Source organism: Egretta garzetta, unplaced genomic scaffold, assembly GCF_000687185.1.
Source record: "Egretta garzetta isolate BGI_Z169 unplaced genomic scaffold, ASM68718v1 scaffold383, whole genome shotgun sequence".
Taxonomy (NCBI): domain Eukaryota; kingdom Metazoa; phylum Chordata; class Aves; order Pelecaniformes; family Ardeidae; genus Egretta; species Egretta garzetta.
Genome location: NW_009259100.1, coordinates 2064561 through 2078656, shown reverse-complemented (window position 1 = coordinate 2078656; position 14096 = coordinate 2064561). Strand labels below are relative to the sequence as shown.

General features: G+C 56.3%; 1 protein-coding gene across 1 annotated transcript in view; it reads left to right on the top strand.

Annotated features, from left to right (window-relative positions):
- Positions 1 to 4657: 4657 nt before the first annotated feature.
- CD101 (CD101 molecule) overlaps positions 4658 to 14096 on the top strand; it is a 24387-nt gene continuing 14948 nt past the window's right edge. The window contains exons 1-6 of the mRNA XM_035890751.1: positions 4658 to 4804; positions 6015 to 6392; positions 7254 to 7670; positions 10747 to 11130; positions 11937 to 12320; positions 13238 to 13645. Coding sequence (XP_035746644.1) covers positions 4678 to 4804; positions 6015 to 6392; positions 7254 to 7670; positions 10747 to 11130; positions 11937 to 12320; positions 13238 to 13645 — 2098 coding nt within the window. The 5' untranslated portion in view covers positions 4658 to 4677. The remainder of the gene's footprint in view (positions 4805 to 6014; positions 6393 to 7253; positions 7671 to 10746; positions 11131 to 11936; positions 12321 to 13237; positions 13646 to 14096) is intronic.

The following is a 14096-nucleotide window of genomic DNA, read 5'->3' as shown; positions in this document are numbered from 1 at the left end:
TCACTACTGAGAGTGGCCAGAGCCCTAGAAAGCTGGACAGGATGGGTGTTTCTCTGCTTCCCAGCTTCCTGTGATTTATTTCAGTACCCGTACCAATAATACTGTGTTTTTTGGTGCGACAGCCTTTCTGTGCTGCTGCGGGTTTGTTTTGCTTATGAAGACCCTGTGCTTGCCATGCATTGGAGCCCTGTTCCACAAGAGCCCAGGACACGCAGGATTTGAGTAACCAAAGCAGTCCTTCCCACCACCAGGAGAAAAGGGTGCAGTCTTCTTCACCTTTGCTAGGCTTCCCCCTGTTTTCAGGGCTGTCTGGTTTCCCTCAGACTGGCCGGTGGTTTGTTTCAGCAGCACGGCCTTTTGGAGATCTTTATCCACTGAGATCTCGCTTGGCTCCAACAGCCCAAGGTGAAAGCCCACATCACTGTGAGGCAAGCTCCTGGCAAATTGAGCCTGACTCTGGCAGGAGCTGGAGGATTTGGGCATTTGCGCTCCATCAGGAGGTTTCTGCCCACGAGAGCGTGCCCGGGGGATCACGGCTGAGCCAGCCGGCCTTGGGGAAGCCAGGCAGCTGACTGGCTCCCGCTCCATAATTGGGGGAAGTAACCAGCTGCCTTTGATGTCTGAGCCGGGCTGAGAAAACCTGACAGCAGACTTCAAAGTCTGTTGCGCCAGCTCCCCTGATTATCTGTAGGCTTCTGGCGCATCCCCCAAGACTGCCAGATTATCCCGGCTAATGCTCTACTCTTCCCCGCGTCCCCCCCACCCTGCCTGGCGCCAGCCCCTCGCTTTCGAGGCTGCAACCTTCCTCCCTCCCTCCTTCTCCTCCTGCCCCTCCCGGGTCCCTGTGAGGATGTGGAAATGGCATTTCTGGGAGGAGGACGTATCTCCTGACATCTGTGAAGTGAAGGCAGAGGAGGGATTTTTGGAGAGCTTGCTTGTAGCTTGCACCTCTGGGCTGTATTTCCCCACCCTGTTTGATCGCCAGAGCAGCTCGAAATACAGGGAGCTCTTTGCGGCTGCTCTTTGCAAGGCACCAACGTGTTTATAGCCAAGCAGACACCCAGCCAAGTGCAGGTCCCTTTGGCCCCAAAAAGCCTTTGGGGAGCAGGGGTCCCATTCATGCTGCTCCAGGGACGGTCATGCAAGGATGAGAGGGCTGTGCTGTCTTTGCCCCCTTTGGCCTCTGCTGGGACTGAAATTAGTCTGTAGCTCCCTTGCCACCTGTGCTTTGGTGCTTGGGGAGCCCCAGGGTGCTCATCTGTGTGAGTAGGGACGTGGAGGGCAGGTCACTGCTGAGGGCTGGCTCAGAAGGGGGTGAGGAGATGGCAGAGCCGTGGGGCTGAGCAGAGGCCCCAGAGCTCATGCTCCTGCCAGAGCAGCTTGCTTTCAGCTGGGATGTTGCACAGCAATACCAAAAGCTCATGGGGAAACCCTTTCTTTTAAGAGCTGGGTTTCTTTTCTCCTAGAGGAAGCAACCTCAGCAGTGGCTAAAAACCCTTTCTGTGCAAAACCGGATTTGCCCGAGACGTGGTTTGAGGTCTGGATTTCTTTGTAAGTTGAGGTTTTTCAGGAGGCAGGGTAGGCTGTGTCCTCTGCTGTAATGGGTGGAAGCCAGCCAAGAAAGTGGCGACTGTGGGCGGAGAAGGCCGGCATAGTCTGCTGCTCAGGAGCCTTGCTGCTTAACCCCAGGCACCAAAGTGGGGTGAGTGGCTCATGGGGGCCATATAGCCAGGCAGGGAATCTGGTCTGCAGCCTCTCCCCTATGCTTGCCTAACTGCTTTTGGGTCTCGGCAGTCTGTTCCCTCTGAAAACCAACACTGACCATGGGGTTGCCTCCTTCATCCTCAATGGCTTCCTCCGTGGCATTTCTACCCTTCTTGTGGGAGGATCCTGCCTTACCCCCGTCCCTCCCCAGGCTCCTTGCAGTGCTCAAGGAGTGTCTGGTCAGCAGTTGTCTGTCCGCGAGGTTTCAATGTCCCCATGGACATTGCAGATTGCTGCTGTGCTCCTGTAGGTAGAGTCTTAACTGTACCCTGGCTGCACTGGGCTTGGTAATGCTTTCCATGCTGCATTTATGGTGGTGTTTTTCTGGAAAGCTTTGGGCCAAAGTGGCTGGGCAGCATCCAAAAAGGGTGCCCGCAAAGGGATCCAGGGAGGCAGAGGGAGGGAAAAAGGGTGCAGAGGCATGCAGTAAAAGATGGTCATCACCCACGTGAAAGCCAAAGCCAGTGCTGCAGGCAACCTGACCTCTGGTCTTGTGCTCTGAAGTGGGAGATGGTGGTACCCTGCTGGGGTGTGCTGGGAGGTGGCCCTGCTGCTCAGGTGCTGGCTGTGCCGAGGACTGGGTGTCAATAGCATTTAATCCCCATGGCCCTGGGGCAGCACTTCAGCTCACCAGGCGAGGTGCATGGACACAAGCGCTGCCTAGCTTGGAGGAGGCAAGCCCTCGCTGTGGGTACAGGCAGGGATCTTCTGTGCTATCCAAGAGGTGTATTTCCCCCTTGCTTCCTGTCCTGTGTCCTCCGCAGCAAAATAGGGTGAGGGGATCTTTTCTTCCTGTGGATCGGGCTTCACTGGTGTGGTTTCTAATGGCAAGATTGTCTTTGTAAAGGATTTTCTGATCCTCTTCCCTTACCCTGTCTTGTGTGGTTAATAGCCCTGCTGTATGTCTGGTTGCACTGATTTCCCCGGGAGGAAGAGAATAAGTTTTAGACTGCACAGTCCAAGGGAGAGGGAGCTGTTGGTTTTGTCCACAGAGGAGCATCGTTGCTGGTGATAGGACTGGGCCAGGCAATCCTATTCTCCCTGGTTTCTCTATTGCGAATGTAAACAGCGACTCATGCATCATTAGAGTTGCAAGCTTGGAGTTAAACTGTCCCCATGTGTGTGTTTATCTGCACACTGACTGGCGGAAGCTCACTGAGGTTGAACTCCAAGTTTCCTTTCTATTTACTCTGTTGCTGTAGCAGAGATGTTTTTCCCTCCTCCAAAGCGGTAAGAGGGTTGGCTTACTGGCAGCAGGATCGTCCCCGGGGCACTGCTGGCAAAGCAAACCTCTTCATCCCTTGCTTCTGAGATGGGAAGATTTCATCCTGCAGCAGGGAAGCCTACCACGCAGTCATGGCTATGTGCGTGGCCGTGTCACGGGCGTTCTTGCCAACACGGACACGGGTCCTCCTCGCCAGCAGCCATGCTGGGGCACTCCACCATTTGCTAGCCTCTGCTGCATCTGCTCACCTCTGAGGAGCCAGTGCATGGGTTTCAGCCCTGTGTTGCACCCTCTTCTCCCAAAACAGGGGCTACTCCTTTGATCAACTTCATTGCAGTGAGGGTGGGTGGCAGGGGACAGGTGAGATCCTGCAGGAGCCTCTCTGCCTGCTGTGACAGCCTGTCCCCCCCCCGGCCTGGATTTGGCTTTCTGGGAGCTGTGTGGTGCTATGGGAGCTGCGCATGCAGGCTGATGAGGAGCTGGCTAATGGAGACACCAGCCTTGCAGTGAGGAGTCTCTGCCTCCATCTCCTGGCCCCGCCAGCTGTCATATGAATCAGTTTATTAAACAGGGAAAGGAGGGACCTCATGTTTGTTTTGGTTTGGTACATGAATCTTGTTCCTTCTAGGAGTCCCATGGGATCAAGCAAAGGGGCTTGTTTTATGGTTGGGTTTTGCTTGTGAATCCCTGAGCTAATTTAGCCGTTCAGATGATGCCTCGGCAGTACAGCAGGAGCAGCATGGCTCAGGGGTAAATGCTTTGTGCCACCACCCTTCCTGGGGGAAAAAAACCCAAACCAAACCAAAATCAAACAAGAGACACCACCCCCCCCCAAAAAAAAACCAAAAAACAAAAAACCCTGAACAATCAAACCATATGCACCCACACCAAAAAACCTCAAAAAATCCTTTTAGAGTGTGTGTCTGGTTTGAGCCCCTCACTGCTGTTTGGCTGCATGCCCCAGCAGCTGGGTTTCCCCTGCCTGGGATGTGCCCCTGTCAGCCTCCTACCACATCCCGGGCATCTGCTGGCAGGAGCAGCAGCATGGAATCACAGAATCATTTAGGTTGGAAAAGACCTTTAAGATCACCGGGTCCAACCGTTATGCATGCCCCGGGCCACGCGATGCCAGGCGGCAGCCGATGCAACCGCAGCGCTTGCCTTTGGGGCTGTGGCCAGCAGCCTCCTGGCCTCAGCCCTCCCCATGCAGCCCCCCAAGTCTCGCCACCCCTGCGAGGAGTGCTGGTCCAGGATCTTCCGCACCCAAGTGCCTGCCCACGGGATGTGGTTACAGGAGAGCGTTCCTGGCTGATTTCTGGCTGCGTGGTGATCCTTCAAGAGTTGATAAGCTGCCTGGGCTGGGCTGGCTGTTAATGACAGAGGGCCTCCTGCCTGTGTAGCTGATGGGCTGGTGGGGGTGCTGTGGGAGAGAGACTCCACTTGGGGTGCCCCACTGCACCCCGAGGCAGAGCTTGGTCATCCAGGCACCTGGCATGCACACAGTGGCAGGAGGGGCCTTGGGCATCACCCTTGCCCAGGTGGCGTGGGGCTGGGGTGCCAGCTGTCACCTCCCAGAGGCGTGTTGCTTTGGTGTTGCACCCCGCTCCCCAACCTCTCCCCGCCGTTTCTAAGCAGAGGAAACCACCACCGCCAGTCAGCTTCCTCCCAGACGCTTTCAAAACAGCTGGATGGCTGTTGCCATTGCCCATGAGAGCCTTCCACTGCCCCTCTGGGAGAGCACCCAAGCAGAGCCGTTTCCCATGGGGCTGGCACGGTGCCTGGTGGCTGCCTTCATTCTCCTCTTCCTCCTCCTGGGTGAGTACCCTGCCTAGTGATGGGGGTTTTCGTGGGGCAGGCAATGGGGAAGTAAAGCACCCGGGGCTGGGAGCAGCACCCGCACGGATCAGAGGTGTGGGCTGTCTCCCCAGCCACTTTGCTTTCTTAAAGTAGGTGGACGGGACCTTTGCAGGTGGGTGGCTCAGCAGGGTGTCTTGCTGGGGCTGGGGGGTGAGGAGGGTGAGTGCTGCCATGGCTGGCACTGTTCCGGCTTGGTGGCTGCGAGAAGAGTTGCAGCAGCACGTTCTCCTTCTGGCACTGTGGTCTCACTACAAAGCGATAGCCCAGACCCTGGCAGGGTTTTGATGAGGAGACGCACATGCCCCTGTTGTGTGGCTGCTGAAGGTGCGATGGGGGTTACTCACCCCCTCCTTCCCTTGGGGAGGGGGTTTCAAGGGTGCTGCCACCAGCTCTCTTCCCTGGGCCTGGTCTCCATGGTTGGTTTTTGACTTGGTGCCCACATCCTGTGGGCATATTGCTTGGTGTGCATGCTGGGCACCAGAATAGAGTGAGTCACCACTGAGAGCTCTGTGGGATGGGAGGGTGCATGGGTGGCCATCACCTCCCCAAGCCCTCCGCAGGCAGAAGCGGAGGGTTCCCTTGATGTTTCTCGGTGCCTTTGGAGGAGCTCTTGCTGGCCCCCTCTCCTGCACCCTCCGCAGTTTCTGTCCATGGAGCACCTCTGCCTGCCCATTCCCTCTGCTGTCGCATGTCCCTTGGCTTCTGCGTTGCATCTTCTTCTCTTGCAGTGGTCAGTTCTGGCACCTGCTCCCTTCCTGGCACAGTTTGCACAGGACTTGAGTGCTTGGTCCTCTTCATTTTAACATACCACAAGCTTACTCCAGTGCTCCCAGCCTGGTTGCTGCTCCCTCTGAACAGCTGGCTGAGAGATGCTCTCCAGCCACGAATAGGCTTGACAGTCCTCTGGTCCATGACGCTCTGCTCTCCGTTGTGTGACCTCCAGTGTCACAGAGGAGACAAACAAGTTTGGAGGTCTGTTGTTACAGGACCTGCAAGGGGTATGAAGTCCCTTAGACTTTGTGCTTCAAAGAATGAGACTGCACAGCAATTCTTTTCGTTATTACATTGCGATCCTGTGCGCATCCAGACCCACTGCCATTTTGGGTGTGCAGCCCTCGGGTGGCATATACCCCTGCAAACACCGCATGTGCTGCCTCTTTGCCGGCAGGTTTGAGCACTGGCCAACGGGTGGTGACTGTTCAGAAGGGGCCCCTCTACCGTGTGAGGGGGTCCCACGTCACACTGTGGTGCAAGGTGAGCGGCTACCAGGGCCCGGCAAAGCAGAACTTCCAGTGGTCCATCTACCTGCCCTCGGCCCCGGAGCGGGAGGTGCAGATCGTCAGCACCATCGACCCCTCCTTCCCCTACGCCATCTACACCCAGCGGGTGCGCAGCCGGGGGATCTACGTGGAGCGGGTGCAGGGGGACGCCGTCCTGCTGCACATCACCGAGCTGCAGGACCGGGACGCCGGGGTGTATGAGTGCCACACGCCCAACACAGATGAGAGGTACTTTGGGAGTTACAGCGCCAAGACGAACCTCTCAGGTGGGTCCTGAAAGACAGCCTTGCTCCCCACCAGTCGGGGGTGCAGCCAGGCTTCCATTTGTCCCCACCTTTGCACTGGGGAGGCGTGCTCGTCTCTGGGTCTCTGATAGAGGAGCAGCTGGAGAAAGGGGTGATTGATGGGACCGGTGAGCACAAATTTTCCTTCTCTCCCCGCTGTGGGACTGCTATCCTCCCCCTGGGTTGGTAAGGTTGGGATGCCCAGATGTCCCCTTGCCGGTTGCTCTGCCTGTTGTCTCCCAGCCAGGGCAAGGGAAGGGAGAGGAAGCCTCTGCTTCACTTCCTGATGTAGCCACAGCATTTCACACCTAAGCGCTTAGGAGGTCAGGAGTTTTCAGACACTGTGTGTTAGCTGTTGGTGTCCTCTCAGGTGAGGGCGTGGGACTTGACCCAAGCTGGATACCCACAGACGGAGGGAGGTGGCAGCTCCTGCAGAGCATGGGGAGAGGGAAGGCAAAGGGAAAGGCCCTACTGTGAGCCCCCCAAGTGCTTCCACTTGGTATTCACCCCTGCTCCCCCCTTTATCCCTGTGTTGTACCAGCCTGCCCTTGGGATCCTGAGGGGCTGGATGTTAATCTCCCTGGGGTTGCCTAATTAATACTGCCCATAATTTGACTGAAGAGGGTACCACAGAGAGATTCCCTGCTGAGGCTTTAACCACTTCACACCTTGGTATAAGCTGATGGAAGTCTTGTCAGTCAGCTACAAAAGAGATTTCTCCTACACTGTCAGAACCCTTAGGGCCTGGCCGCAGTTTCAGAGTGGTAGGCAGGTTGCCTGTCGAGGCCAAGAGACGACTTTTCCCATGACCAGCTGCTCTCTGTGTTTCTCCCCTGTGCTCAGTGATTGCAGACACCCTCTCAGCTTCCATGGTGCCCCAGGTCCTCACCCATGACGAAGGGGACGCAGTGGAGCTCACCTGTGAGGTGTCCAAGTCCACCGCCCAGCACACGCATCTCTCTGTTGGCTGGTACCATCTTCAGGGAGCAGGAGACAGTCACGCTGAGGAGGTCCTCACCCTCTCCAAGGACTTTGTCTTGATGCCAGGGCCCTCTTACGCGCAGAGGTTTCTGGCAGGGGACGTGCGGCTGAACAAGGTTGGGAACACCACGTACAAGCTCTCCATCGGGGGAGTGGAGCCATCCGACCACGGCCAGCTGTACTGTGAGGCGGCTGAGTGGATTGAGGATCCCGATGAGACATGGAAGGACATCTCCCGCAAGCAAACAGGGAGGACGTCTCTGGCAGTCATGAGCCAGGGTAAGGCCCTTGCAAACTCGCACGTTGGCTCCAACTCCTTTCTGCACTGAAAGCAGCTTTCGGTGGACTTTGCCCGCCTCTACCACAGCCCAGGGACCCACCGGTGGGTCTGGCTGCCTCTGCCGGGCAGGGAGGGGTGGACTGGGCTCAGGGCTGTGGCAGCCCCTGGTTTGGGAGCTGTTGGTGCTTCTTGCTTTGAAGGTTTGCACAGCTGAGCCTCCGACGCCGGCAGCTATTGTGCAACCTCACGGGCCCACATGAGGTGTTGGCAGAGAGCGCAACGTGTGCGCGCAGCCGCCTGGCTCCTTGGCAGCGTTACGCTCCAGTGCACGGAAAACTGTGGTGTTAGGCTGCCTCGAGGGTCTCACGACCTCAAAACCTGAAGCACTTAACAGTCAGCTGCCCGTCCGCGGTGCCTCGGCCACAGGCACTGAGGGACATGGGGATGTGCTGCGTGTGTGGCACGGCTCTGGTGTCTGCTGGAGGTGGCTTGTCTGTCCGTGCTGTCACAAGTCCACAGGCCTCCAGAGCAACCGGTGTTGCTTCCTATTAGACCACCCCTGTGTCTCCTCCTGGTAGTTCGTATGTGGTCGTAATGGGACTGTGGGCCAGTCTGTGCTTTGAAGTGGGTGCACTAAGCTCCTGGCTTATGCTTTAGGAAAATGTATTTAGATATTTCAAAACAGGGAGACTTAAACGTGCTACCATGTATGAGATGGATTAAAATAGGAAAGTATGAAAACCAGCCCCTTGCCAGTACTGCCTGTGCTCCCCCACTCCACTCTGTCCCTGTCAGGCACCTTGTGTTCCCTCTACCCAGCAGCTTCCCATGGCTCCCAGCATCTGCAGGGCCCAGGGCCGGTGGGAAAAATCCCTCTCTCCCCACTGCCCTGGGATGATTTCAGCGCTGTGTGTTTGCTGCTACTCCTCTGAGTGTCCTGCCCACTGTCCCTCCTGCTGCAAGCCCTTTGCTGGCTGCGGTGCCTCACCCCGCTCCTCCTCCAGCTGCGTGTGGGTAGCTGGGCCCGGAGGAAGGGAAAAGCTCTTCTTCCCACCAATAAGTTTTGCCTCCAAGGAGCCAAGGCAAGGCTGTGTCTGGCTGACACCCTGTAATGCAAGCAGTAGCATGCGAGTTGTTCACAGAAAAGATGCCTGGGGAGATGGTGTACCACGTCCCCATGCCTTGGGGCTGATGGAAGTGGCTGCAGAGTGGGGGCGGTGAGGGGAACCGGTGTCTTTCAGGAGGGTAGTGAGTCAGAGCAGGAAACCAAAGAAACAGTTGGCTAAGGGCCAAACACCCCGTGTGCAGCTTGGGGGGACGAGGTGCTGGGGGAGGGGAGGGAAGTGCAGCCTCCCACTGTCAGAGCCTGGTTCCAGTTTGTAGGGGTGGCTCTCCATGTCTGCTGCTGCCTGGCGAGTCATGCCGTTGCGCTTTCCTGGGTGCGCTTGTTTGAGTGGGTTTGTCGTGACTGCTACTGTGTGGCTTCGGGTACCAGATTGCTTAGAAATAGAGAAACCTCTTCAGAGTTTAATACATGCGCTATGGTAGCCATTAAGGGCAGAAGGGAGGCAGTGGTGGTAAGAGGACATCATGGTGGTTGTTATTTGAGTCACTGGTATTGCCAGAGGGAAACGGTGGCAGGGGTACCAGCCCTCCATCACATCTGCGGGGCTGGGGTCTCCTGCTGGTGCCCCATGGGCGAGCCCGGGCTGTGGGGCTGAGCACCCCAAAACACCGGGGCCCAGCAACTGCTCTGACTGCGGCCAGCTGCTCCAGCGGTTTCTATAAGCCTCCCAGCAAATATTTGAGAATGCCAAACATATCTGCAGCAGCTGGGATTCCTGCTCGCAAACTGTTTATGAACCATTGTTTAAATTCACAGGGTACTCTGCTTTCAATAAATTATTTGAGCCCTTCCAGTGGCAGTCTGGGAGCTGCTCTGTTTTACCTCCAAACTACAGCACGTAACCCTGCCCCTCTTGTTAGACATGGGGGGCACCACAGTGACCCTGGCATGAGCCAGGCTGCCTGCCCAGGAGTCAGGGCTGAGCCCTACCTCCTGTTTTTTGGTTGTGCTGCCACTGTGTGGGGTCACGGTGCAGGGTTTTGGGGCATCCTGCGGATCTCTGCCTGCAACTGCTCTCCAGCTGGGCTGAAGCCGGGAACCAGGGGGCATTGGCGGCAGAGGCTTTGAATGCCCCGCGAGGAAGGTGAATTGTATCATAGGACCCAGAGACAAGGTCCTTATCTCAGGTGCAGTTGACTGCCCAAGAGGGTATGCCAAGGAGAAGATGACTTTGTGCTCCCCCTCTTTACTCAGTACCTGCTCCTGGTTGGTATGGGGGGCAGGACAGGGGTTAGGAGATGACTTCCACCTCCTCTTGCTTCCCTCTGACCTCCCCATGCTGCATCAAGTCTTGACATTTCTGCTTTCTGTAGGAACTAACCCCAAACCTTTCCAACTTTGAGAGCATCTCTTGCCTACATCTGGCAGCAGCCAGTGAGGGCTGGCAGCATGCGGGACCAGCAGCATCAGATTCAGACAAGCAACTTCGATGCCAGCCCTCCATTCACCTCCTTCCCACCACAGACAGCAGAGTTAAAACCACCACTGAGTGATAAAGCTCATTTGTGCCCCTTTCTGGTTTAAGATGTATTTGTTACATGAAGCAGAACAGCTCCAGGAGGCGAGACGGAGCAGCCCTCTGCAAAAGCTGACGCCTCTGGGTCAGGGCAGCCCTCAGTTTGGCTGCCTGAGCTGAGTGGGGAGTGGCTGTGGCCCGAGGCCATCCCAATGGGGTCTCTGCTCTGAGGGGGGGTTAGCTGCCCCAAAGTGGGGAGCTGAGCTCCTCAAGGTTCTGGTGCTTCTTCTGCCTCCGACTGCTGGTTAGTGGCTGGAGCTGGCAACCATCTCCCCACAGGCAAAATTTTCCACCCTGATCCCTTTTCTTATGAAAGAAAATGTTTCAAGAGAATTCCCTCCCGTTTCCCTCTGCACAGCCATCGGTGCTGCCAGACTGGAGGGAAGCGTGGGCAGGGCCACCCAGCACCCCCTTTGCTTTTGATTGCCCACAGGCAGAGGCCTCTCCGCGGACATAGCTGCTGCTGAAACCTCCCTTTCTGAAGGTGGTACCTTGCAGTTAAATTGCGTGGTGGGAGCCCAGAAGAGCAGCAGCAGGCACTTCCAAGTGCTTTGGCTCCTCGACGGCGTAGAAGTGGCCAGTGTTGACCCCCATGGTGTATTGATTTGGAAGGAAGAATATGAGGAGAGAGCCAAGCTGGGGCAGCTCCGAGCATTCAAGCAAAGCAACATGGTTTACGTCCTCACCATTGACGAGGTGGGGCTGAAGGACAGCGGTACGTACCGCTGCTCTGTTTCAGAGGTGAAGACTCCTGGAGACCTTCACAGCATCCAAACCAATGTGTCATCAGGCATCCAAGTCAACGTGAAGCCGATAGGTTAGTAAGTCCATCCTTACTTAGTAAGTCCTGATATACCTCTTCTGGGTAAAACCTGTAGTGATCTCTGACTGCAGAACACTTCAAGTCTGGCCTCATCTCGGCAGGGGAAAGCACCTGCTGCTTGCAGTAAGAGTGCAAATGTGCCATAGGTTTTGGTGGGTAGTAATGGGAAAAGCACTTGCCCTGGCAAACGTTAGCATGACAGATGCAGCAGCTGTCAGCAAAGTGTAAACCTTTAGCTCAGTCTCTTTGCAGTCAAGTTTTGGGGCAAAAAAGTAGAGTTTTGGGGAGGTTGGGTCCTCCCATGTCTTTAGTACAGAAAATTGTGAGCAGAGCCTATTGCTACTTCTGAGGATCACAGGATGACCCAGCAGACAGGTAGTTCTGGATGGGGGGGTGGGGATCATTGCCATTTCCATCAGGGTGCACTCTCTGTTTTGGAGGGGTGACTTGTGAGAAACTGCTCTGAAAAAGATGTGTAGAAGGTGCTTGGTTTCCTTGCTACAGCTAGATGATGGCTTTTCTGATGTAGCAGGAGCTGCCTGCTGGGACTCTTATTTCTTAAGTATTTCTTTAGGTATCCATGTCCTAGGAAAGACATTAAAGAATAATAAAAAAAACCCAAACCAACCACAAAGCCTTCTCCAAAGTTATAAGAAAAGGCTGGTTGAAAATTTCAGACATTTTCTTTCCTTTTCCAAGGTCAAGATTTATCTAGTCTCTCTATTTAATGCCACAGTATCTCTGGCTTTCTCTGAGGAGCACAGCAACGTCCCCTCCCATGCAGTAACTGTTGTTTGCAGAGAGCCGCATGCGTCTGTCCGTGTCCACCAGCACACCGTGGGTCGTGGCGGGAGATGCCTTGATCCTCCTTTGCGAGGTGCAAGGAGCAACCAACCCTGTGTCCGTGCAGTGGTGGCACCTGCCACCGCAGCACCCAGGTGCCCAGGTGCCAGTGGCCACCATGGAGCGGGATGGCACCCTGAGTCTGGGCAGCGCCTACCAGGACAGCAGGGCTCGGGGGAGCCTCCGGCTGGAGAAAGCAAGCTCTGGCACTTTCACCCTGGTGATCCCCAACACGTTGGATGAGGGCGACAGCGGGCAGTACAGGTGTGAAGTGACGGAATGGTCCCGAGGCCAGAGCTGGACGGAGGAGGGAGAGACAGCAGTGACAGTCAGCTCCATGGGTGAGTTGGGCCACTCCTATTTCTGGGCTTTCAAGCTGGACACGCTGGAGGCAAGGCTGGAGAAGCGGGTGGACACATGTGGGTAGGACAGAGGTCTGCTGTGCCCTGAGCTCTGCTGCTGCAGGGTGACCAGGGGCTGATCACCTGGCCCTGGAGTGCCTCAGCTTCCCCATTTCTAGCAGGGTGCTCAAGTCCTCCATGAGATGTTTTGGGAGAGACACGAGTGGGACACAACAGCTGAAGTACCCAGAGTCCTGAAAGGCAGTGGCTTGCTCAGCAGGTCTTTCTGACTGTCTCCTTAACTTGAAATACAAAATATCTGTTGTAGCAGCATAATTACTTATAGTAATTAAGCTCAACAAAGGCACTTGCTGAGTTGTATCGTGGCTTTTGTCAGAGATACAGCCCTGGTGCTGGCATCTGATCACTTCTCCTGCCCTCCTGTCTGAGCACAGAGCCGCTAGCATCCCTGGCGTGCAATGCCCACACTGTTTCTTCTTTTGACTCCTGGGATGGTTGCCTTTATGGAGAGGCAGCTTTTGGCTGTGATTTAGGGTGTTTTTCCTTTCTTATTGCTGGACTGGGTGCCTGAGAGCACCGGTTGGGCCACAGGAGTTGTTAGGCTTTTGTGGAGCATGGGAAGAAGCAGCAAACCGGACAGGAGGATCAGCAGAGGATCCCCCCCGGCTCCCTGCCCAGGGGCAGGACTGGGGAGCCTGGACGAGAGGGTACTCGGGGGGCTGGGAGTGGGAGAGCAGGGGGCGAGGTAGGAGAGGCCAGGGACTGCCTGTGTTAGCTTGGGGCTGCAGTGGCTGGGGCAGAGGGGACGGGACGGTGCTGCGTGGGAAAGTTGGCGGTGAGGTGGCACGGGGCAGGATTTCTGTCCCAGTGCCAAGGGTTCTTCTCTTCCCGAGCAGGTCTCAGTCTGCAGGCCACATTGAGAAGCCGAATTGCCACCGTCCGATACGGGCAGAGTATTGAGCTCATCTGCCAAGTGAGCGCCAACTACACCACCTTCAAGGAGGTGCCAGTGTCTGTGGGGTGGCTCTTCCAGCCCAGCCCATCCACAGGCCACTATCACAAGGTGGTCCGGGTCCTTCCCAGCGGCACCATGGTATGGGGGGCAGCACAGCCACACTTCCAGGGGAAAGCCCAGCTGACGAAGGATGCCACCTCCTTCAGGCTGCGCATCCACAACACCGTGGCTGCCAACGAGGGAACGTACCAGTGTGAGGTGGAGGTCTGGAGGAGGAACACCCTGGATCTGGGGCAGCCGGCGGCCACCACCAGGTCCAATGCCGTGGGGATAAAGGTGGTGCTGCCAGGTAAGCAGCACCATGGGTGCTTCGCTTCTTCAGCGGAGATCTCTCCTTCTGCAGCTTTAAATCCATCAAACATGCCAGGGGCAACCAGGACCACTGATGGCTGGGGTGTTCCCAGCGAGGTCACCTCCCAGGGCTGCATGAGGCAGTGCCGCCTCTCCTGTTTCTTCCTCAGCACCCAGAGCTCCCGACAACACTCTTAGAGGCAAGTTTGGTGTTGGGAAGTGGTAATGTCTCTTTGTTTGCAGATTATGCCAAGCATATAGGGATCAGCCTTGCCACTAAGATTTTCAGCCTTGTTTCCGAGAAGTAGTAGTCCCCCCAAGGAGCCCAGCTGAATGCTGGGGTTACGAGGTGACTCCCCATGGCACAGACTTCTGGGAGGGCTGGAGGGCAGTGGAGAGACTGGTTGCCAAAGCTGGTGCTGGGAGATGTCTGTGTCGTGTCCCCTCCC